This window comes from Stylophora pistillata, chromosome 8 (genome assembly GCF_964205215.1).
Source record: "Stylophora pistillata chromosome 8, jaStyPist1.2, whole genome shotgun sequence".
NCBI lineage: Eukaryota > Metazoa > Cnidaria > Anthozoa > Scleractinia > Pocilloporidae > Stylophora > Stylophora pistillata.
The window spans coordinates 2,418,509-2,440,033 of record NC_142526.1 but is presented as its reverse complement, the minus strand read 5'-3'; the positions used below and the strand labels follow the sequence as shown (position 1 = coordinate 2,440,033).

Here is a 21,525-nt window from a genome sequence, read left to right as displayed (position 1 = left end):
CTGGAGAGATTTTCGGAAGCTGAAGAAATCTACACTCGTTACGCTTAGATGTCCTAATTACAAGAACTAGTGGTGTGTATAAATGAGTTTTTTAGTTTCAATTTAACGTATAGTTTTGTGTTTTGAATGGTTGACTAGGTCAATTTTGCTAAGAAATATTTTTAGCCAGGGTGGGGTAGGAGGAGGGCATTAGCATCTAACATTCTTAGCGCAGGGGAACCGTATTTTTAAATACACGTGATTCGAGCAGAAGCCTGTACCCCTTACAAATCACGCGAAGTTGCTGTGGTTTTCATCGTGGTATCTTGGCGAAGTACACGCAAGGAGGAACCAGGTAGGGAACACGATGTTTCCTCGAAAACGCATTTACTTTGGCTCCCTTGCTCATTTGTCTGTTTTTTGTTTTGTGTTAGGGCAGTTCAATTAGAAACATATTTTTAAACTTAGATCTAGCCATAGTTAGTAGAGAGGAACTTCTAGCACAGGGACAGTGATAGGAAAGGAAATTGCGCAGCTTTCCATCAAAAAGCTCAACACTGGAATATTATGGCACTAGATATGAGCTTGAATGGATTCAATTTAATTTTAGGAACAATGTACTAATTTATTTTAGCGTGTAATTTCGCTTGGATAGCCGCAGGATTGTTATACACGCCTGATTTGCTATTGTATAAATATGTCAACTAAAACATGTCAATAAAACACCTTCATGTCAACGATATTTTATCGTAAAGGTAAAACAAACATGACTTTGCAAACATAGCCGTGTCAATTTTTGAATCCCGACAAATCTAAAAGCGCGCCATCACTATTGGATGAGAACCTGTGAAAAACCTGTGAACAACGTGTGAAATATTATCTGACACTGAAACACCCTGTGAAAAAACCTGTGAATTTTGCAAGGGCTAAATTTTGGTGAAAAATCACAAAATTTAGAACCTATGAAAAAACCTGTGAATTTTAAGAACTGTGAAAAAACATGTGAAAAAACATGTGAGCAAAATTTGAAGAAATTTTGCTTTTAAAACCTGTGAAAAACCTTTGAAAAAACACGCGAAAAATGGTATTTCACAGGTTTTTTCACAGAAAAATTCAAAGGTTTTTCACAGGTTTTTCACAGGTTCTCATCCAATAGTGCATCCTACATGTAGATGTAAGCCGATATCGATCGGTTTTGCACCTTTTTCAACTCCAATTCGCGAAATTCGATTCTAAGAAGGCACAATTGAAAGAATGTACTTATTTTGCGTGGATGCAGCCCATGGAAGGGCTCTAACGAGCGAATTGCTAATGTTAAGTTTAAGCCAGTAGGGTAAACTTTACCCGGTGGTAAACTGAAAGAAACAAAGCACACTGATTGGTCAATTCAGGTAAAAACAGGGGTTTCAATAACATTAGTTATAAGCGGCCACTGAAGGTTTCATAGGCAGCTGTGACCACTAAAATCACTTTGTATTTTCATTAATGAAATCCAAACAGACAGCAGTTAGGTCCTAGGGCGGCGGTTAAGACTGCCGGTAACCAGTTTTTATTGAAACCCCTGGTAAAATTACCCTCATCTGGAAAATGTTTTATTACATATTGTTTTTGGTAAGGGCACAATGTTTCAGACATGTGTTAGTTGTATTTCGTGTTTGTGTTTCTCACAAAATATAATTTTGTCTGAAAAGACTTTTGAAGACTAAATATGCTTGAGGTTATGATAATTAGTTTACGATGATATCTTACACTATCATGTCAGATTAGCTCAGAGACAAAAGATGATAAAAGAGATTAAGAAGGACAATACAATGACAAATAGTGATGTGGCAATTTCATATGATTCTAATTTTTTTCAGAAACAGAAAATGAATAGAATACAGAATGGCTGGTTTTCTGAAGTAAATGACCAGTGGCCTGGCCAAGCACTTTCTCTTGAAGTAGAGGAAATTTTATTTGAGGGAAAATCAAAATATCAGGACATTCTTGTGTTTAAAAGGTATGTTTTGAAACCGTTACAAGTTACCATTTGCAGTTGACAAACACTGCATACATGCTTATCCACTGATTGCATTAGTCAGGTTTCTTGGATAGATTCATCCCTTAAAACTAAACCTTATACTAACCACACAAGTTGGTCAGTTGGTCAGTTAGTCAGCCACTCAGCCATCAGTCAGTTATTAAGTCATCTGATCGAACACCATTAGTGTGCAACTCAGAATTCAGTTGATCAGGGAGTAAGTGTATGTTAGAAAGATAGCCTGAGTCAGTCAGTTGGTCAGCCAGCCATTGAGTCAGTCAGCCAGCCACTGAGACAGTCAGCAAGCCACTCAGTCATTCTGCCAGTCATTCATTAACCTAATTTTCTTAATATGAGCTTAGTGACTCGTCTTTCAGTTAATCAGCATTGCTTTTAATTACAATTTTTTTCTTTTCATTTTTATTACATTTACCTGTGACCTTTCCGCTAAAAGAGCTCTTGATTTAATAAATAAACAAACGCACAAACACAGATGTCTTTTCAACCTATAGCAAGCATCACGGCAAGGTTCTTGTACTGGATGGAGTTATACAATGCACTGATAGAGATGAGTTTTCTTATCAAGAGATGATTACCTTCCTTCCACTTAACTCGCATCCAAACCCTAAAAAGGTAAAATGTACCAATTTGAACTACGTATTGTTAAATGTCTGAGTAAGTCACCAGTTTGGAAATCATGGTGAAGTCTTAATGAAGTTTGATACTTTTACTAATCCACAGGTTCTAATCATTGGTGGAGGTGATGGAGGAGTTATAAGAGAAGTTTCAAAACATCCAGCTGTGGAGTCCATCGTTCAATGTGAAATCGATGAGGTGGGTAAAAAAGTGGTTGTAAAACCCATAACTTGTAAGATTGTCATGGTCTGTTTATCAATCGTTGCCAGTTCCACTCAAATTGTCCAATCGGCCCTTTTATGTTCTGTGCTGATGTTAGGGTGTAAAAAGTTGATCAAAGATGTTTGGTAATTATCATTACAATTTTTTGTTGTTAGCATTGTCGCCATTGTCCTTCCTAAATTTTTGCTTATTGGTGTTTTTGGTATTAAAATTGTCTCTGTCAATAATGATGATCACGCGTGTCATCATCATCATCATCATTGATTTTTACTATGTGCATACCAAACTGAGACAGTAAGTTTGATTTGTTTTCATTTTTTCCCTGTAGGAAGTAATCGAAGTGTGTAAAAAGTATTTACCAAATATGGCTGAAGGTTTTAGCTCCCCCAAATTAACTCAGCATATAGGAGATGGATTTGACTATATGAAGAAGCACGAAAATGAATTTGATGTTATTATTACAGATTCTTCAGATCCTGTAGGTATGTAATAATAGCTAATAGCTTGTTTACTACTATCTTTTTGTTTAGATACTTACAATATTTCCTTAAGTAGGGGGTCCTATTGTAATGAGTGCTGCCCTCCCAATAAGTGCCCACCCCCCCCAATAAGCCATAATATCAAACAAACACCTATCTTGAATAAGCACCCCCCCTTCCTCCATCACTTTCTCAGTGAAATAGTCAAGACACAAGGAAATCTCCTTCTACTGCCACTTTATTTATAACTTTCTAAAGTTTTAAAACTACATTGGAATCAGTGCAGATTGAAAGTTTGTTAATGTGTCCTTCCATTTAGAACCCTCCCTCCTTTTTAAGCACCCCTCCTTTAAAGTGCACCTAAACCCCCAAATGTTTTTTTCGCTCAACGAAATAAGCGTATTTTTTTGGAGTATTTCTGTGCAATTTTTTTTTTTTATTTGCTCAAATCTTCAATTTTCTGTGCCCAGTCAAAATACGGAAAATCGGCCGCCATCTTGGCTCATGACCGAGTTTAAAGAGGAATGTTTCTAGTGGGTAATGTGACGTCAAATCGAGAACACGAAAGTCTGAATTTCACACATTGTCACTTGTTTAGGAAGGTTGTAGTCGATATTGTCCGAAAATGTGCCGACTAAGTGTGTTGTAGGAGGATGTAGCGACGTGCGAAATTTGCAAGAGGGTATCGCGCTTTATACATTCCTCATACAACACACCTAGTCGGCATATTTCGGACAATATCGACTACAACCTTCCCAAACAAAGGAAAATGCTTGAAATGCTGATTTCATTAAGTGGAAAAAAAATGGGGGTTTAGGTTCACTTAAAGCCAAAATTTAAAAAAAGTGCCTGCCTAGGCATTTATGACAAAAAATATATATGGTATTTATGTATCTGTATGACTAAACCCTTTAATCTCCCATCAGTGACTGAGACAGAATTTCTCATTACAATATCAATGCATTATCAAGCAGAAAAATATGAATTAGGGGATTATCAGTTGGTCCAGTATCATTCATTCATATGACTTTCCTGTTCAATGCTAGAACTGACAATGCAAAGATAAACTACATTATGATTGAGTGAGGAAGGGCCGGTGAATATCTTAATTTTTTTTTTTTTTTTTTTTTTTAATTGATATCCATACCTAATTTTCGCTTTTGTAATTTCCTTCCAGGTCCTGCAGAATCTCTGTTTCAAGGTCCATACTATGAGCTTATGAAAAAAGCACTAAAGCCAGATGGATTATTATGCTGCCAAGGTACTAACCACTTAATGTTTCGTTTTGATAATTGGAACTTTTCGGCCGCTTTAATGTGTATTAGCGCGCGTTTAATATGCAGTCATGTAATGTGCATTCGAGAGATCCTGGGAACTGTAGACTGTCTATTTGTCAACGACATTTGCCGTCACTCCGCCGAAAAGGAAAGATGGCTTTCCTCGACTCCTAAGGAGGAATCGAATCCTTGACTTCCGGATTTGCGCTTGCAGTTCTCCACTGCTGAGTCGTAGAGAATCTTTGGTGAGGTACAGAGGGGCCATGACTGGGTTCATATGCGACACGCGCACTACGTGTAATGGGATAAGCGATGCAGTCAATGTGCGTAAATGAAGTAGGAAAGATAGTAACATTTTGAGTTCGGTAATCAAACAGACGAAGATGGTTCTTTTTTATTGACACGAGCGTGGGACAAAGACAGCTGGCAGACAATCGACAGAGGCACTCGAAGATCGAGACTTATGATGGATGTGAAGTGCTGTTTTATTACCCTCCCTTATCGCATTGGAAAGGTGCTGAGTGGCTTTCAAAACGGAATTTACTTAGTGAAAAAGACGATTAGATATTTATCAACTCCTAGTCTTTTATATCGGTGTATCTGCCTTAAGCATATTCATCTCTTTTGATATGGATTAAATTGGTCGAGATTCAATCATATCTAAAAGCATAACAGACTGTACGTTTTACGTTCAAACCACTGAAACTAAGCAACGCCTATGTTTTTTATTCTCACAGGTGAATGCATATGGCTTCATATCCCTTTAATCAAGACGGTCTTAGAGCTCTGTAGAAGCTTATTTCCTACAGTCAGTTATGGTTACACAACAATACCTACATATCCAAGTGGACAGATAGGATTTGTACTGTGTAGCAAAAATAAGGTTGGTAATACCTTGTGACAGACTTCAACATCAGTCTTTTCTTAGGCTGGGGGTCGACGGAATTCGCTAAATGGGTAGAAAAAATGGATGTGAAAAAGACGATTTCTCTGGAAACCGAAACACAAGATGGGGTTGGAGATGGGAGAGAAGTGTATCCAAGCCACATTTAAAAAGTATAAAAGTGCATTGGATCATGTGCTTTTAAATATCAACCCACTTATCCTGAACAACATTTTCCTAAAGAGAACTCAAATTTACAAATACAAACAAAAACGCAAACAAAAACAACAACAATAACGACCTATAGGGACAATAAAACAGAAAGAAAGCAAAGTAGACCACGAGAGAAAACGAGGCTGTAGCATCTATTTCTCATCGCATTGTAGGAAACTAAGTTTGATAATCCTGTCACTGAGTTTACCGAGGACCAACTTGAGAAACTGCAACTGGGATACTACACTGCTGAAGTTCACAGAGCCGCTTTTGTTTTACCACAGTTTGCAAAAAAGGTTCGTACCCTGGCTTCCTGTTATTGTCCTTTCCTCTCACCTCTTTTTCTTCTTCTTGGCTAGCAAATACCAGTTTGAAAATGTGATTATTAGATTTTGCTCTCCCGATTTCAGGCGCTTTTGCTATGACACCCACACGATGATAATGGAATAAGTGTTCACCAGCCGTTAGTCTCCGCAGGATGCACTAGCCACAAAGAACAGTGAACAAGATATTTATATGACCCAGTAAGATAAAATACAGTGCAGCTCAAAGACAAGGAGGTCACCGATGAGTTGCTACTGCTGTTAGACAGTCTAAGGCTGTGTTGATAACAATCTTGATCTCCGAATGCTCCTTATGACGTCATTCAAGGTCTACTTCCAAGGTCTTGGAGTATAGAGATCAAATTAATGAATTTTTCTTTTTTTCTCCTATTTGGTTAGTTCTTCCTTAAATTGTAATTTGTTTGTTGGATTTTTTGTTTCGTTTTGTTTTCGTTTCTACCTGAGCTACCGTTAGCGACAGTGGCTGGCTTCTTTACAAAATTGATGACGGTTTTTGCTTTGAGATTGGTGATAGTGGCTGGTTTAGCGTGGTCTGTACTCTTTTCGACAACGATATAAATTCTGACCACACAAACGGGCTACCTCCTCATTTAAAATTTGCATAGCCGCCCGAGCAAGTAAGCGAAACTTATCCACACTGCTTCCATTGTTGCACCGCAAGGAGATTGGGGATTAATTTTGCGACCCGACAATGGACGCAGAGTGAGAACTTGCCCGTAAACAACCTCTTTGTCTCGTCCTCGCACGATTCCCGCCGCACTCAGTGCAGTTGAGTCGCAGTGATAATTAATTCTTCTGTAGCAATCTCATGCGCTGCTGTAATGTATGCAGTTTGAATAGCAAACTACTCGTAGACCCAGAGGAGATAGTGGAAGGCTAACCATAGGTTTTTAGGGAAAAAAGCTGTCAAAATATTTAATTATCCATTCTGGTCCTATGTACTGGAGCCTCTTTAAGGCCTTGTTATTTTAGGTTTCACCCTTTTACATGCCATTACGTCATTAAAGACTCTCTCCAATGCTACATGTTTTTTTCTCTTTTCACAATCGTGAAAAACAAAATATATTTATTTATCGTCCCCACCTCGACCCCAGGCTGCCGGTGGCCTTTGCGTACTTCTCCTTGCATAACATGTGGACATAAAATGGTGTAACTTCCCACAAAAGAAACATTGGACAGAACCGTTACTTCTCGTGCCCAGACTTCTGTGTGGGCCCATAGCAGACCCACGCTGGGAAAATCCCAGAGATGGTCCTCCCCTGCTCATAGCCTTTTCAACTATCGCAACTGCCTAGTAAACCTTGGTGTGGTCTTTGTCTCTCAGTAAGCGTAGCCCCAGAGCCCCGAAATGCTACCTGGGGTGGGAGATCCACCTTTGCTATACGTTGTTTGATACACTAGACGGTGAAACTTGCACTTCTCCTCCTGATTATCCCGAAATATCTTTTGGAGAGTCTCTAAGATGTCAATGGCCTCATATTTGTTGAACTCAGAGAGTGGTCGTGTCAGGTTTTTTTTACCATGAGTCCCTCTGACGACTTCCAGAATGACGCGAAGCCCCTGTTAAAGATCTACGATAACAACTAAAACAAAACAGAACTCGATGTGCGGTATCACCCCAAATTTTTATACGTTACTATTGTTGTTGTTGTTTGCTTATTTGCTTACTTTTTTTCTAATGCCGAACTCTTACCCCAATTCTTGTCTTTATTCAATGGCGAACTCTCGCCTCAATTATTGAATTCATTCGATGTCAAACTCGCGCCCCAACCTATCTGTTTTTTTTTTAATCGGTGAACTCTCGCCCTAATTCTTGTATTTATTCATTTTCTTTAATGGCGAACTCTAAATACTAAACTCGGTTACCTCCTCAAAAGGTCGTTCTTTTATTTGCATTTCAGTAATAGACAAATTAACCTACTCGTCCAAGCACCTTGACAGCCGTAATATTTACCAGTGACACCTGTGACGGTGTTACGGGTTAAGGGTTCCGTTGAGAAACCAGAAGTTGAAGTTTGATTGGAATTCTAAGAGTCACCTACTGCAACAAGGGATCACATGCCCACCCCTGGGTTATATTTCACCCCCTGAGCATAATTTTCTTTTACTCAAACCTTGCTACATGAACACAACCTATCACGGCAGCAAAGAGGATTTGCTCCCTCCATACAACATTCGGGCTTTGAAACTGGCTTGCGCATGCGTATTGCAATTTCATGTGATCCCTTGTTGCTGTTGGTGGCTCAAACTCATCCTGCCGGTAAGTCTCGTTTAATTTTCTACTTTTGTCCACAGAATTCCTCTACTGTCGAGGATAAATTCGTTTTTACTAGCGAGGAACGAGCAAGGCGTCATTCTAAGTGTTAACAATAACTGATCAAATATGAAAGAACTGCGCCCTCGTGGCCGACTTTCAGAATATTCAAGTCGGATTTTTCGTTCCTTTCCGATCAAGTTAGACGTTCAGGAACTCAAAATGAAAAGGGAAAATGCTATAGAATACTCTGCTTGGAAGATAATGAATTTGAAAGCGACAGAATAAGCTTTGAGTCAACGACACTACGATTTTCTGAAGCGAGGCGTATTGTGGCCGTAGAATGATAACAGAACTTTTGGACTTCAAGCGAGGCCTAGCAACAATTTGAAGATTCCAAGGCCCGGTAAATATTATTTTTGAGTAATGATATGTGCAAAAAGTGTTGTTTTATAGAAGATTTTTAATCTAAACGTTGAACTTTCAGAATTTTCTGCATAACGCTGCGCAATATTGTGGTCGTGAAGGAAAGTAAACAACCATCTTAGCGTTATGAATTCTACTACATGGCTTTCGTAGTTGGTAGAAACCCGATCGTTTTTCACCTCTAACAAGAAATCAAGAACTTTTGTATGAAGCTTTCATCCCAAAATATTTCTTGGTTACTTTCGTCTTGTTTCATTTTCATATATTGCACTTGACATAAGATCTTCCACGCATTGATAAATTTGCAAAATACTTTGACCTGTTTGCACGCGTGTGAAAAATTCACCGATTTTCATCTCCCATTCTCTATCATTTTTTCTCCATTCTTCTTTTCTCCTGTTAACAATTTCTCCTGTTAACCATTTCTATTCTTTACCTTCCATTTTCTAAATTCCATTCTTCAATTTTCCATTTTCTATTCCACCTCCCTATTATTCATTTCCCGTTCCCAATATTTCATTATCCATTCTTTGTGTTAGTGATCGACTTCTACCCTTGCATCTGTCCGTCGTTACTCAAAAGCCTTGAGTTGTGATAACCGAAAATTAACAGGCAGCCTGAAACGAAAAATTTGCAATTTTACGCTTTGAATTACTTTCCGGCTTTTTTTGTAAAAAAAAATGACTCAGACCAGCTCTCATTGGCTCATTTCGCTGTTACATTTTCTTAGATTCGGGGCATTTGGAGAAGTTCAAGTTACATTCTATACAACCATGGGCGCTCCAGAGAGCAAACCAGGTAAATGTTTAATACTCCTCCTACGAAGGCTTTGAAAACATGTACAGTATACACATTCCACTGAGCCATGCAAATGCAGTGACTGAATCAGTTAAGTTCAGGTTGGATAAAAGTGTATGAAAAGCGTCTGGTAGATACACCCAGCTAATGGTCTGCTGATACTCAAGTATATAGCTCACCCATTTTATTTTTGGTCATTCTATTGACTACTTTACGTCACGTGGTATAAGATCGCCGTTATCACGGAATAACCCCCATTTGCGTCGGAGGGATACTTGTCCTTCGATTATTTGCGTAAAAAAACAAAACTAAACAAAACAAAAACAAATCCAGCTAAGAAAAAAAAAAAGCTAGCTCGAGAGTTTCTCGTAGGAAAACGTTTTCTTTGTATAGAGTCCAGTGATAGTCACCTTGAAAAAGCGATCTTAAACGCTGCTTCGTATAGTACTAAAACAGTTAGCAAAATTTGCTGTCAACACGCGATACGAAAGTTAATGGAAGGGTTATAAAGTAAATAAACCCCCTTTTGTCTTGCTGGGTTTGCTAGTATGTTGGCCAATTATTTCCTTGGCTGAGAGATTGTCTTCTGGGCCGCAGTCAATATCAGCCGACATACTGGCCGCCAGAAAGAGTTTATTTACTAAATATTTCCGACATAGTCGTTACCTTAAATAACTTCGAAACAGTTCCGCTGATTAGTCGTATCAATCTTGCTTGTAGGAATGTAAACTACCGCATGGCTCTATGCAAGTGAAGGTACTACGTACGAAAAAAACATTTGGTTGAAATACATTACAAAACTTTTTTTCTTTTTTTTTCTCCCGCATTACTAGCGCGCGTACCCAGGACATTGCACGTATATGTGACCAACCAAACCGAAGGTGTCGAACAGATATTCATACGAGTCCAGGGCGACAAACTAACGGAAAGAGAGATATATAATCATATCGTTGGACTTAAAGCTCAAGGACAGGGGGATCAGAGTGGCGGTAGGGTTGGACAGAATCACCATGACAAACACATGAAAGGGGCGAGGGAGTGGCGAACTTACAACAATTCGCCCCAAGGTGGTTTCATCTATCTTCCCCATCGCGAGACCATGCCATTTCCAGCTGAAAATGATGGTCATATAATGTTTGTCTCAGTACACGACGGGAACAAGGTGTGGAGCACAAATATGCCCGTGGATCCTACAAATTATGGTTGTATCACGATCAAAGGTGACAGAAAGGGAATTAGCGTGAGCCCATCCAATCCCAAGCCCCGCTGGATCAAATTTAAAGAAAGAGCTCCTTCATTTCCCAGAGCCGATTTGGTTGAGGTTAATCGTGGACCAGACGAAAACCCTGTTTATTTTGGCACAATCTGGAAAAATAACATCATCGATGAGATTTGTGAAGTAAGCAAAACTGATATAAAAAAAAATAATTATTATCAATGGTCAGGTTTTCCATCCCTTCTTTCCGCAACAGGGTACGAGTGGGTCAAGGTACAACGTGGCAACCTCATTCCAGTTAACGCAGTCAGTGTCAGCGTCGGGGATGGCTTTCGTCGGGTATTTCTCGGGCACGTCAATGGAGACAGGGCTTGTGGAATAACAGACGTGGATCGCATGCTTGACCAATTCGTTTCCTTGAATGATAATTCTAAGATGAATAACATCGCCACGTCGGGGGAAGTTCTCTTGTTGACTGCAGAACCAATGAGCTGAAGCGCTGAAGCGGTCCTGATTAACAAGTCGAATGGGACCATATATATACTTGCCAATATTAAAATTGTTTTCGGGTTTATCACCTAGAAACGTTTCAAAAGTGCTCCGATTGAGATGCTAAGTTCAGCATCACAAAGTCAAACTAAACAATTTCTTTCTGTTATTCTTTTAAGTTTCTTTGTTGTAGCTTGCTCTCTTTGAACACTGCTTCGTTCCATCGACCGGCCAATTGTTTTGTTTCCGGCTAACCTTGTCCTATTTGCTTAATACGAGGGAAAACATTGAAAGAAAGAAACATTAAAAACGGAAACAAATCACAAACCGGAATTTGTTGTGACACGTTAACCACTGTATAGTTGATTCCCTGCTTTCGATCGTCAGAGAATTCTGTTGCTTTGGTTGATTGGTGAGATGTTGCAGATGTAGTTTCTCAGTATGTCACGAGAACCTATCGTTCCACAGGAACCTTATATCGAATTGATTAGTTTATAAATTGATACTTAAAATAGAGCTATTGTTATTTTGAACACATAAGCATTGTGTAACTTTGATAACCACTTTTGATGTAAAAAGTCCTTGAAATAAGTAGAGCTGTTCACCAGCATATTTCAAATAAAAGGGCACAGCCTAAAGATTCTGAGGAGTTTAAATCAAAATACTGCCTTCATAAAGGCCACTCAGTGGTAAAAAGAGAATCAACTGAACTGAAGTTCAATTTGCGTTGGGTGTTAATTCAAACTTTTATTGTTTGTTCTGCGGTTTTGTTAGAACAACGTATTTTGTCATAGCTTACGCATTTTGTAATAACGGAGACCGAGAGATAATGGGACAACAAGTCTTTCATGACTCACTCCTGGTGCTGTATAATTTAAGATTGTTCTGGTTACAATTGTGATAATAACCGAGTCAGGTTATATTACATTCTGTTGTCGCCATTAAAGTTTTACTCCCCGAGTCTAGAAAGGGTGGAGACCAAATTAATACAATTTTCCTTTAATTGTTTTTCACCTTACTTTCATTTTTCCCTTATATTCATTTATTTATTTATTGCTTCCGGTCTTTCATACCTTAGCTATCGTTAATGACCGTTTTGGCATTCTCATTTTGAACAAATTGATCACCGGTTTTGCCTTGAGATTTTCAACAGAGACAGCCCAAGTTAACAAAAGTGTCTTATTTGGTTTTTGTTCAGTATGCTTGAAATGCGCACACTGAATTGTGGGCCATGAAAGCCATTCCCGATACTACAGGCCCATTCTTCCTTCCCGCGTTCAAATTTGATTGTTTCATTTATCACTAGAGCGAAACTCGTCAACGTGAAGGCTTGAATCGAAAAACTGAAAAAACAAGAAAAAAAAAAGCAAACAGCTGAAACAGACAGTTTGCATATTTCGCTTTCAATTACGGATGACTGCTTTCTTCTGCGTAAAAGTTTGCGTGACCGCCTGAACAAACCATGGTCCATTCGGAAAGCCGAAATAGTGTAGGCAGTTCGGATTTCGGAAACACCGCAAAACTCTGGAACAAAATTGTTTCTTTCAAATCGGCACTCTTAATTCCCAACGGTATCAACGAATGCCTTTCATTCAATTAATTTATTCTTCACCGAGGATAGCGTAGCTCCATTAAGCCACACTAAACTCACAATTCCTCTATTCACTCTGACGATGAAATAACGCTCGAAACGTCAGCTTCAGAAACGCTTTACGGTGGTCAATTTACACAATCGAAATCGGTTGATAAATCTAATTTTTTTGTTATACACCCACCGACGTAGCACCAAAGTTCCTTAGAATGTTACACCTTTATTCCGTTATTTAATATTCATTCCGCCTAAAGCCTAACTGAACGCAAAATTTGGAGGGAGGTTGAAAATTTTCATTTCCCAAGATGTTAAACATGTTTGATATGTACAGAGACTAGTTCTTAACACGTTAATAATTGTTTTCATTATCTATTGACCATTCATAGGCTGCGTAATTTATAGAATCTGAAGTAACCAATAGTGTTTCATTTTCTTTGCAAACTTCCTGTTTCACCTATAACCTGTCATCCGGGAACTTTGACAACACCCAGTTTATCGGGTTCTCCATAGTACGAATTGAGTTTTGCTGTACCACTAAGTGCTAATCTCTGCAATCGAGTGAGCGACCAGGTTGGAGTAAGTTGTTGTAATTTCTAAGATAAATTTCTTGTCATCTTTCTACCAACTACAACCGACCTTTTTATCTCTCTTAGCTTGTTCCCCAAGGCAAACCTTCAAACTTTTCGGCATGATAATTAAGTACTGTTTCATTCAAATTTCCCTCATCTGAATCCCTCGACAGTCTTTTGTGACTTATCGATTACTAGAAAGTTTAAAGTCAATTTGGTCAATAAATTAATGCTAGTGAATCAACTACCTCTTAGTTTGATTATCAAATATTTTTCGACTGAAGTTTCAGAGCCGTTTCAAGAACATGAAGAGGAGTATGCAAATTTGAGCTGTAGTCTTAATTGCTTTCGTTCTCTAAACTTTCAGTTTAATTTTTTTCGACACTAGATAGTTGATAGTCTACTTTTCTTTATTCCTAGGTACACATGCACAGTAATAGCTTAACTCCGCTGATAAAAGCTTAACTTAAATATCGGCACTGATTGAATGATAGCATACGTGTGTGGTGATGCATACGCTCAAGCACTGTTACGAACATTTGTTATAAACAGAGTGACTAAAAATAATTACTATCCAACTACAGTCCATAGAGTACAAACAACGCCTAAGAAGATTACGAAATACCGCCTCCCGGTTAGCTCAACGGATAGAGCGCTGGACTGTAGTGCGGCAGGTCGAGGGTTCGAGCCCCGGCCGGACCAACACTCAAGGTCTTAAAATAATTGAGAAGAATTTGCTACCTTTCTATAAGATCAAGAAATCGTTAGATATTCTAGTATTCTCGGATAGGGACGAATAAATGGAGGTCCCGTCTCCTGTAGGGTTGGGGCAGGAGACGTTAATTTCCCACACACGAGATTACTATGTGATGGAAGTCCTCCCATGGGGTGGGATGGGTGGGTTCGGACAGCAGGTCCACATCAGCTATTACAGCTGCCAATTAATCAACCTGCTTAAACAAATAAATGAACTACAACTACTACCACGTGGTATTCGCGCAAAGTTACGAATTAGATTGAAGTTACAAAAATAAATGGCCGACAATTTAAATAATTTTTCGGACGAAGAAGAGTCGTAATGGCTGGCGGATATTGATGTAAATTTATTAGATAAATCCAAGAAGAGAAGCAGTTAGACGACAGCAAAATTTCATCATTTATTACTGAAGCAAATAGAAACAGCAACACGACAACGCGCCAATTCCGTTCCGCCTCGCATACTTCTGTCACGCACTTCCGGTAAATAAATATCCGCGGAATTCGCCTGCGGTGAAATGACAATTTGGCGTGTTGGATAATAAATAACTTATAGACGTTTTGGTGTTTCGTTTCGTGAGTATCTTTACTCTTTATATACGGTACAACTCTTAACAAATACTCAGCGATGCTAAACAATAAGATATATATCTATCACCTTAGTTGTGATTTGAGCACTCTCGCATGGCAACATGCCTGCACTTGGTCCCACAAGTGTAGCGCCCAGGCAATGGTTCATTCCAGAGCTTGGCCCAGTGTCTGCACTGCACTGATGAGACCCACATAGGTCGAAACAGTGTGCACTGTCTGCAGTTATATATATATATATATATATATATATATATATATATATATATATATATATATATAACTAACTGCAGACAGTACTGTTTCGGCCTTCTGGGCCTCATCAGTGCAGTGCTAATGCTAGGATGGGGGGGAACCGAGACGGTCACCCCAAACGACCCAACCTTTGTGGTATCGTCTAAGCCATGCCATATATAAATATTACGAGAGGAAAAAAGGACGTAACTACATTTCCCGACAAGCCTGTTTCGTGAATCGCTTCACTCTTCAGGGGTTTAATGAGTCCTTGGATTAAACCCCTGAAGAGTGAAGCGATTCACGAAACAGGCTTGTCGGGAAATGTAGTTACGTCCTTTTTTCCTCTCGTAATATTTATTCTGCTCTGCTTTAACGTATTGAGCACTGTTCCACGCGAAAATCGACTTACAGACTTCCTATATATATATATATATATATATATATATATGTTTAGAATTGTCCAGAATGCGTGGTCACGCTGACTTGCATGCATGAACTTTCTATGAAAGTTCTTAGAACTTTTTTTGTCAGGTTTTGTTTAATGATGGAAAACTGAGTGATGTAGTGAGCTTTCGGAATGTTCTGGGATACTTTGTAAATGTATACAAGGACTCATTCGCGTAGTAAGGGTTAGTTGTTGTTGTCGGGAGTGACCGACTGTTTGAACAGCTATCCAAGGCAGACTCACGACTCCACGTCGGGAAGCCGCGACCTACTTCACTTCAAACTAAAATAAATGCAAAAATAACGAGGATCTCACCAATCTGGCCATAACTGCTCATCAATTAGCACTATTCCTTCATTACGTTCTGAGAAAACTTTCGAGAAACTGAAAATAAGGCTTTTTTGATATGATCTGTGCCAACCGCTGGGACTAAATTAAGGATTTCGAGAAATGGGCTAGTTTCAAATTCTTGACCAATCAGCGCTTGATTGTTGTGGACTAAAGTGGTACGCGAGAGTGAGGTTTTTCAATTTTTTGATTGTTGTTCCCATTCTCATGTGATCATATTTATCTGCCGCCATGTTATTTTCATGAGGTCGTATAATCTGATTGTATGGTCGAGTGCAGTCCTGAGAAGGACTAGTACTGTTGTCAGTAGTAGTGACTGACGTTTCGACAACCTGAGCGGAATTCATCAGCAGTGTCAAGTAAAAAGCTGTTGTTTGCGTTAGCTAAACCATTTTCCTACCGGCGAGTTCGTCTTTTACAGCGGCCATTCCTTTATTTTTTATCGTCTTCTTTTGTTTTTATTCCTCAGACAACCATGTACAACATTTATGTTTCTAACAAGTCTGGAGTTAACGTCTTTGTTCGTCTTCATCGCCAACAAATTTCGGATTTGAACGGAAATTTCCATCGGGAGTTAGACCAGCTGACTGCAAGAGCAGAGGACCCCAGAGGGAATACAGATAGTACACAGAGCAAACCCAAAGTCAGTTCATTCTTAGCGCGATGGGGATTCTGCATGATTCCAAAGGGGGCGACGACACCTTTTGCAGTGGAGGATACGATCGATACCACCCGTATGTATGCATCGCTGTATTCCAGTAGAAGATTATGGCTTATCGACTATGAAGTACTCTCTGTTAAATATGGATGCGTAGATGTGATGTCACATAAAGAAAATCCAAGAAGTACACATGCATGGCCGCCCGCCAGCAGGGATTCATTCACTCAAGACCCAGTGCCAGTTTACTTTCGTCAGACTAATCCTGAACCACACTGGATCAAACGCAAAAAAGGAGATTGTGTAAAGTCTGAAAACCTTATCAGAACGGGTAGAGGTAATGGTTGTTTTGGCCGTTTATCTTTTGATCACGCACCGTGCAGAGTTACGTATATTCGTCAAGATGAAGAACGAGAGATGGACACGTGGGAAGCATTTGATGGTAGGAAAGAACAACTCGGCGAACTGCTGATGGATACTGGTCATGAATTTTTCCGAGCTAAGATTGGCGATCGGATGCCTCCTCATGCCGTGACAGTAGGTGTGAATGACAATGGTGAACTCAAGTACCTTGGAAGAATTGGAGATGGCATCCCTTGTTCAGTTACCGCCGAAGACGACAAAGTGGGATATTTTGATTACTTTTCAGGAGAGCAAAAACGGGCTGAAAGAGGCGAAATAATGGTATTGACTGGACGTCGATTACAAAAAAATCCTTGAGTCGTGATGTATTTAATGCGATTTTCTCGAACATCAATTTTGTTTTAGCTTTTTCTGAAAAATATACATAAGATTACGTTAAAGTCGCATATTCTGCCAGCGTGAAGTCACCATGTCTACCAGTCAATCATCTAGGCCCATAAATTATGATCTGAATATGAGGTACCCTTAGATGAGATCCCAGGTGAAACTTGTCTGAAGGAAATGACGGAAAGGAATTTCAAAACTTCAACTTTTACTTTCGTCAACGTTACTTCTAATTACGATGTAGCTTAGGGAGTTTATTGTACGTTTACCAGTTGTTGCAACATTTGTTGTTTTCCCACTGGCTAGCAAGAAAGTGTGCAAAGATTACTTTCCCGAGAGAATAGAGAAAAATCACAAATGAGATTATAATAACAAGTCATATCTATCTTTAAGTGGTTTCGTTGCTTACTGTAGGACCTTAAGTCGCCATATGTTTGAGTTACAGAATCCCTTGCAATAAACACAATAGTCATTTTGATTACTTTTGTATCCACATAAGTCACCATTGTCTGAGGCATCCTTATTTCAAACCATTTTTGCTAAAAATGCTTGGACAGATGTACCACAACAATTATTTTCTAATTATATTGTCGAGGCTAGTGAATGAAAAGCCAGGAAAAATCATGGGTTTTATGCCTAAAAAAATAACCTATAAAAAATATGCACATAGTGACATAAATTTTAAAGTTTAGAAAAGAGCCATGATTTACATAAAACTATACAACCGTAACTACCTGTACAACGGGGTACCATAGAACATACAAAAGATGAGGGACTGGCCCTAAACATTTGGGGTAACAGTCCGTCAGGCTCTGTCAGACAGGAAATAACAATGGCGAGAGCTGTACCTCCTCCGTGCTGTACCTCCTCCGTGCTGTGCCTCCTCCGTGCTGTGCCTCCTCCGTGCTGTGCCTCCTCCGTGCTGTGCCACCTCCGAGCTGTGCCTCCTCCGAGCTGTGCCTCCTCCGAGCTGTGCCTCCTCCGAGCCGTGCCTCCTCCGAGCCGTGCCTCCTCCGAGCCGTGCCTCCTCCGTGCTGTGCCTCCTCCGTGCTGTGCCTCCTCCGTGCTGTGCCTCCTCCGTGCTGTGCCTCCTCCGTGCTGTGCCTCCTCCGTGCTGTGCCTCCTCCGTGCTGTGCCTCCTCCGTGCTGTGCCTCCTCCGTGCTGTGCCTCCTCCGTGCTGTGCCTCCTCCGTGCTGTGCCTCCTCCGTGCTGTGCCTCCTCCGTGCTGTGCCTCCTCCGTGCTGTGCCTCCTCCGTGCTGTGCCTCCTCCGTGCTGTGCCTCCTCCGTGTTGTGCCTCCTCCGTGCTGTGCCTCCTTCGTGCTGTACCTCCTCCTTCGTACCTCCATCAGAGAGAAATTCAACCGGGTGAACCGATCAGCCCCAAGCCCTCTGAGGAAGATTAGAAATACGATTCCCCAAGCAGTAATTGAAAACGGATGAGTCATTTCAGGAATACAAGACTGCATGCGATGGAAAGTTACGCCTGAAAACTTTAGTCGAGATCGCGGAATTGCAAAAACCTGATTCGTCTACAAAAAGAATGCACGCGTTCCTCCTTATTCTACGAGGTTGTCTTCTTTGCGGTATTGATTGCAATCCTTTTCTTTCTGCAATCGGGAAAACAAAGACGTTAAGGTTTCTTTAACTTGTTTAGATGCTTGAAAAGGCCACATAACCATGTTCTTGTTACTTGTGATTACCTTGCGTATCTCACGCTCTACCAAAACATATTTGAGATGTTACCGTATCTGTCATGCTCAAACGCAAAATGTAACTGAATATGACCGAAAACAAAATATTTGTTTGTTTAAAGAGAGAAGTTCAATCCCGATTGAGAATGAAATATTTTTGTTTTTTTATTATTATTTTTCATTTTTTTTTTATATCTTTTAATGACGATACGATACCCGTCGCAATCCAGAGAATAATATACGTTGTTTGCTTGACCAGCAAGAAACAATATATTTCACCGACTATATAATAAAACTGCAAAACTATTCATCCAAAGTCTTGGTTTTATCAGTTATTGCCATTTTCAACTGACTCCTCCTCAGTCTTGATTCTCTTTTTCTCCATGCGCGGTCGTGAGGTCGCGGGGGACTAGCTTCATCACCTAGGGGAAGAGAAACGATTGGAGAGGAGTACGTAAATATTTCATAACAATTCCCTTCAATAGTTTATTCCATTGCCTTCAGGAACTTTGTTCAAATTTGTCCATTGCTTCCAAACGAGTAGCCGTTTTGGTTTGAATTCTCTTTGAATAGAAGCGTTCTCTTAAGCGTAAGTTGTCATGGTTTATTTCATTAATATCCTTCAAGCTCGAAATCTACTTCGGTGTATGTGTTTTATGGTGCCATACCCGCTAATTCGCAAAAGTAGAAAAGGAATTGGAAGATGACAGTATATGCAAATAACATGTAAACTTGTAAGTTAAAACTGTTTCGTTCATTTCTTGGTAGAAAAAAAATTAAAGCATGTCTTTAGATGAAAGGAGAAAGTGCGAATAGACAATGATGCTTTTCACTGCATGAAATCAAACTTAACCTACAAAAAAAATTTAGTTTTTGTTTGCGTTGGAGAATAGCGCGAGAATTTTACTTGTGGTATGGAAGGAAATCGTTTCTGGGCGGTTAGAATTACTTCTTAAGGAAGCTTTAAATACCCTTGAAGTTTGTTCTTGCCTTAAACCATTTTAAGCATTGTCAAATTTACGGCCTTTTTTTTTTGTTTTTAGAAAAGGAACAAACTTATCTAAATCATTTTAATTGTACTGAAACTAGGAAAGCACCCAAGAGAAACAAGGGTTTTCATCGAAAAGTGTAATACGAATACAGTCAGGAGGCTAACCCTCTGATCAATATCTTCTTAGGTACAATTGTTTAAATAAAGATAAGACTCTCCAGTTCCACAAGTCAGCTGTTTGTCCTTTGAATTCATGCACAATGCTGAGACAGTATTTTTTTTCGTAAATGATTGAATAGAAGAAGAAGATCTAAACACATTTGTAGAAGTTTGTAGCTTACATATTTATAGATTTTGTAAGATCGAATTTTTGAATTTACTTATGGGATGGTTTATAAAGCCGTTGAGTGGAAAGGAAGCAAACCCTCGCAACCGTTCTTTGGATGATTAGTGACATCTCGGAAAGAGCGGCAGCTGGCGAGACTAGGGAAAACGGTGCTCATGAAAACTCACCAATATTTTTTTTTAAACAAAATTATTTTCTCCTTCGATTCCGCAGAGCACCATGTACCGCATTTATGTTACTAACAGGTCTGACTTCACCGTGTATGTTCGCCTACAAAAACAACCGGCATGTCCTCTTTAAACGAAAATTCTATGGTTCTTGGATTATGAAGTGCTTTCATTCAATTATGGATGCGTATTTGTTAACTCACAACATAAAAAAATCGAGTAGATATAGTGGTAAATCCTCTGGTTTGAGGTCTACAACAAGGGCACCACTCTATCTGTGTCAGATTAACCCTGAACCACGGTGGATCCCAAAAAGGAAGGGAGATATCATCTCGAATAAAGAACCCATTAGCACTGGGGAGTTGGCGCTTATTTTGGTCGTTTACCCGTCAGTCATGTTGGTGGGGGCATAGCATGCAAAGTCCCTACCAAACCCGAAAATATTTTTGAGTCTCAGTTGAACGTTTGGGAAGCAGTCGATGGCAAACAAAAAGAAGTCGGAGAACTGCTGCTGGATACTGGCCATGAACTTTGTTGGAGCTAAGAGTGGCAATCAGATGCCTCCTCATGCTGTAATAGTCGGCGTAGACGACAATGGTGGACCAGCGTACCCTGGAAGAGTTGGAGGTGACATCGCTTATTCAGTCACATCCGACGACGACAAAGTGAGGGGCTTCTATTATTTTTCAGGAGAAGAAAAAGAGGCTGAAAGAGGCGAGATAGTGGTATTGACTGGACATCAAAGGTGAACTAAGAGTAAGACACATGAGATGTTACGACTTATTGAGCCTCGGATGTCCATATCTTATTTGTTGAATACTTCTACGCGGATGCGTGGCGTTTCCATTCCCTCTTTCAACAGTCAAGGCGGTTTTCGATCTTTAATTGTTGTACACTTTTTCTTTAAACGTACTGGTCAGAAAATTTTGATAACGCTCAGTTCAATCGACCGGCCCCATCGTCTTCATTTCTTTAAACTTGTCCTATTTACTTAGTAGGAGGGAAAAATTCAAAACCGGAAACAAATTACAAAGCGGAATTTATTGTGACATGATAACCACTGCTTTCGGTTAAAAATTCGATCGTCATAAAATTCCGTCTCTATTATTGAGTGATGGTAAATGGCAGATGTACGTAGTTTCTTCGTGTCTAT

At 39.6% G+C, this 21,525-nt stretch overlaps 3 protein-coding genes and 1 pseudogene across 10 annotated transcripts; all 4 read left to right on the top strand.

Annotated features, from left to right (window-relative positions):
* Positions 1–181: 181 nt before the first annotated feature.
* Positions 182–7,076, top strand: LOC111325771 (spermidine synthase-like). 3 transcript variants are annotated; one of them, XM_022929659.2, is made up of 9 exons: positions 182–334; positions 1,839–1,978; positions 2,512–2,632; positions 2,741–2,833; positions 3,186–3,339; positions 4,514–4,597; positions 5,351–5,496; positions 5,883–6,005; positions 6,120–7,076. In XM_022929659.2, exons 2-9 carry the CDS (start codon positions 1,848–1,850, stop codon positions 6,132–6,134), a joined length of 867 nt encoding a protein of 288 aa, XP_022785394.1. In that variant the 5' UTR covers positions 182–334; positions 1,839–1,847; the 3' UTR covers positions 6,135–7,076. The 3 variants fall into 3 exon arrangements, with proteins under 3 accessions (XP_022785394.1, XP_088585390.1, XP_022785395.1); XM_088729264.1 differs by having other exon boundaries at positions 2,741–2,837; positions 3,190–3,339; XM_022929660.2 differs by having other exon boundaries at positions 208–334; positions 1,845–1,978.
* A 130-nt stretch (positions 7,077–7,206) lies between these two features.
* Positions 7,207–12,579, top strand: LOC111325768 (uncharacterized). Of its 5 annotated transcripts, none has more exons than XM_088729251.1 (3): positions 7,207–8,313; positions 9,464–9,531; positions 10,365–12,579. In XM_088729251.1, the coding sequence occupies exons 2-3, from the start codon at positions 9,507–9,509 to the stop codon at positions 11,240–11,242; spliced, it is 903 nt and encodes a 300-aa protein (XP_088585377.1). In that variant the 5' UTR covers positions 7,207–8,313; positions 9,464–9,506; the 3' UTR covers positions 11,243–12,579. The 5 variants fall into 5 exon arrangements, with proteins under 5 accessions (XP_088585377.1, XP_022785387.1, XP_022785388.1 ...); XM_022929652.2 differs by having other exon boundaries at positions 7,207–8,713; XM_022929653.2 differs by having other exon boundaries at positions 7,207–9,531; positions 10,365–10,930; positions 11,004–12,579.
* A 698-nt stretch (positions 12,580–13,277) lies between these two features.
* LOC111325761 (uncharacterized) lies at positions 13,278–17,656 on the top strand. Of its 2 annotated transcripts, none has more exons than XM_022929638.2 (2): positions 13,278–13,403; positions 16,240–17,656. In XM_022929638.2, the coding sequence occupies exon 2, from the start codon at positions 16,246–16,248 to the stop codon at positions 17,146–17,148; it is 903 nt and encodes a 300-aa protein (XP_022785373.1). In that variant the 5' UTR covers positions 13,278–13,403; positions 16,240–16,245; the 3' UTR covers positions 17,149–17,656. The 2 variants fall into 2 exon arrangements, with proteins under 2 accessions (XP_022785373.1, XP_022785372.1); XM_022929637.2 differs by having other exon boundaries at positions 13,297–13,397.
* Positions 17,657–20,424: 2,768 nt separating this feature from the next.
* LOC148724426 (uncharacterized) lies at positions 20,425–21,121 on the top strand (annotated as a pseudogene).
* Positions 21,122–21,525: the final 404 nt, after the last annotated feature.

Bases quoted from the DNA above. Each gene is read 5' to 3' on its own strand.
- LOC111325771 (XM_022929659.2), top strand. From the start codon at position 1,848: ATGAATAGAATACAGAATGGCTGGTTTTCTGAAGTAAATGACCAGTGG. The intron at 2,633-2,740 runs GTAAAATGTACC...ACTAATCCACAG, and splicing joins CGCATCCAAACCCTAAAAAG to GTTCTAATCATTGGTGGAGG. The intron at 2,834-3,185 runs GTGGGTAAAAAA...TTTTCCCTGTAG, and splicing joins TTCAATGTGAAATCGATGAG to GAAGTAATCGAAGTGTGTAA.
- LOC111325768 (XM_022929651.2), top strand. From the start codon at position 9,414: ATGACTCAGACCAGCTCTCATTGGCTCATTTCGCTGTTACATTTTCTT. The intron at 9,532-10,364 runs GTAAATGTTTAA...CCGCATTACTAG, and splicing joins CGCTCCAGAGAGCAAACCAG to CGCGCGTACCCAGGACATTG.
- LOC111325761 (XM_022929638.2), top strand. From the start codon at position 16,246: ATGTACAACATTTATGTTTCTAACAAGTCTGGAGTTAACGTCTTTGTT.